The 2,360-nt window shown below is 36.3% G+C and overlaps 1 protein-coding gene across 1 annotated transcript in view; it reads left to right on the top strand.

The window, feature by feature from the left end:
* LOC119410900 (extracellular calcium-sensing receptor-like) overlaps nucleotides 1-2,327 on the top strand; it is a 3,516-nt gene extending 1,189 nt beyond the window's left edge. Inside the window, exons 4-7 of the mRNA XM_037677824.1 lie at nucleotides 49-278; nucleotides 542-1,348; nucleotides 1,434-1,661; nucleotides 2,196-2,327. Coding sequence (XP_037533752.1) covers nucleotides 49-278; nucleotides 542-1,348; nucleotides 1,434-1,661; nucleotides 2,196-2,327 — 1,397 coding nt within the window. The remainder of the gene's footprint in view (nucleotides 1-48; nucleotides 279-541; nucleotides 1,349-1,433; nucleotides 1,662-2,195) is intronic.
* Nucleotides 2,328-2,360: the final 33 nt, after the last annotated feature.

Raw genomic sequence — 2,360 nt, 5'->3', positions numbered from 1 at the left:
GAGAATTTCGGTTTGCTCAAACAATGATTTTTGCCATTGAGGAGATCATTAATAGCAGCTCTCTACTGCCTAATATCACAATTGGTTATAAGATATTTGACAGTTGTGCTTCTACATCACCTGCAACACGTACAGTGATGAGTTTAATAAATGGACATGAGAGGACTTTGGGAAAAACCTGCTCTGGTCAATCATCGGTTCATGCCATTGTTGGAACATCTGAGTCTTCGACCACCATTGCGATACTACAAATTTCTTCGGTTTTGCATATACCTGTGGTAAATATTCCCAGTATTCTTTATATCTATTAACTTTGATTCCACTGAGATAAAGAAAAACTCACTGGTAAAATACTGCACAAAATCTAAATTGTAGCAGTATAACACCTTAGTGCAAAACCTTTTGATTCTACAAAAATTTTAAAGACTTTATCAAAGAAAAAAAAAGATATTGCAAACAAGGCTATATTTGCAATCCAGATGACATGATTTAACACTTTTTTTGTGATTTGCCTTTTCTTGTATTTTCTCCTTTCTGAAAGATCAGCCACTTTGCTACATGTGCATGTCTCAGTAACAGAAATGAGTATCCCTCCTTCTTCAGAACTATTCCTAGTGACTTCTACCAGAGCAGAGCACTGGCTAAACTGGTAAAACACTTTGGATGGACCTGGGTTGGTGCAATCAGAAGTGATGATGACTACGGTAACAATGGGATGGCAACATTTATCACTGCTGCACATCAGGAGGGGGTTTGTGTTGAATACTCTGAGGCCATCTCAAAGACAAGTTCTACAGAGCAGGTCGAGAGAACTGTTAGAGTGATTCAGAGCAGCACAGCAAGAGTTTTAGTTGCTTTCCTTGCTTATGATGAGATGGATATTCTGCTTGAGGAGTCTCTGAGACAGAACTTGACTGGGTTGCAGTGGGTGGGCAGTGAATCCTGGATTACAACAAGTCATTTCGCTAATAGGAGATTCTCTGATATACTAACAGGGTCACTGGGTTTTGCAGTAAGAGAGGCTAAACTGAAAGGTCTGCAAGAGTTTCTTTTACAGGTTCATCCAAGTCAGGATCCTCAGAACAATCTGCTGAGAGAATTCTGGGAAACAACATTTGGCTGCAGTTTTCAGGCCAATCTGCACAGCTCAAAACAGTGTTCTGGTTTTGAGAAACTTCAGGATGTTAACAATGATTTCACAGATGTGTCAGAGCTCAGAATATCCAACAACGTATATAAAGCTGTTTATGCTGTTGCTCATGCCATGCATAAAGTGTTTAAATGTGGACAAAGTGGTGAAGTAGATAATCACTCTTGTATTTTAATGAATTATTTAGAGCCAAGAGAGGTAACAGAGCACATGTATGAAATGTACAGCACAATATTTATTGAAGTCTGTTTTAAAGAAATGTTTTGCTGCTCTTTATTGACAGGTGGTGAAACATCTTCAAGAAGTAAATTTCTCTCTTCAGTCAGGGGAGAGAGTGTATTTTGATAAAAATGGAGACCCTGCAGCATCCTATGAGCTTGTGAACTGGCAGAAAAATATGGCAAAAGATATTGTGTTCATGACTGTAGGGAGCTACGATGTTTCACTGCCAAATGGAAAACTATTTACTATGAATGGAATAAATATAACATGGGCTGGAGAGTCCTGGGAGGTAAGAAGCAGTTTTTTGTTAAAAGTAATCATTTTTGATATTTGCTTTGGTTGGTCCATAGAAAAAAAGATATTCAGATTTACTGTATATAATTTCATTTCACTCAACTTAGGGCATAATTGTAAAAACCTGAACTTTATTAAAAGTTGGCATTCAATAAAAAGTTATAGATATAATTGAAATCTCAAAAATTCACAAACTAATAAAAAGATTTGGATTTCTTCTTTTTTTGGTATTCATCTTAGAATCACAAATATATATTTAGGACTTACTAATCAAAGTCATTTTACTTTTTGTTGTGAATGTCGCAAAATTTTACATACATTTGTTTGATTTTATACATTTTTAATACCATCCAACTTTTTACTGATATTTTGAGTTATGTTATTCGTGTCAAAATATGTATAATCAAGTTCTATATTCAGAATTTTATTTTGCAATGTGTTATTGTGGTCAATTTAATACTTTCCCAAAGAAAAATGCATCTATCCATAAGTAAGGCTGCAACAAATAGTAGACCTTGTTTTGTTACAGAGGCCTGCGTCTGTCTGCAGTGAAAGTTGTCTTCCAGGTTTCCGACAGGCGATGATTAAAAACAAACCTTTATGCTGCTTCTCTTGTGTCGCCTGTGCTGCTGGAGAGATCAGCAACTCCAGCAGTGAGTAATGCATATTCCTCCCATACACTCCCTTTTATTGT

Source organism: Nematolebias whitei, chromosome 6 (assembly GCF_014905685.2).
Source record: "Nematolebias whitei isolate Nwh7 chromosome 6, NemWhi1, whole genome shotgun sequence".
Lineage (NCBI taxonomy): Eukaryota > Metazoa > Chordata > Actinopteri > Cyprinodontiformes > Rivulidae > Nematolebias > Nematolebias whitei.
This window is presented reverse-complemented; position numbering and strand designations above follow the sequence as displayed.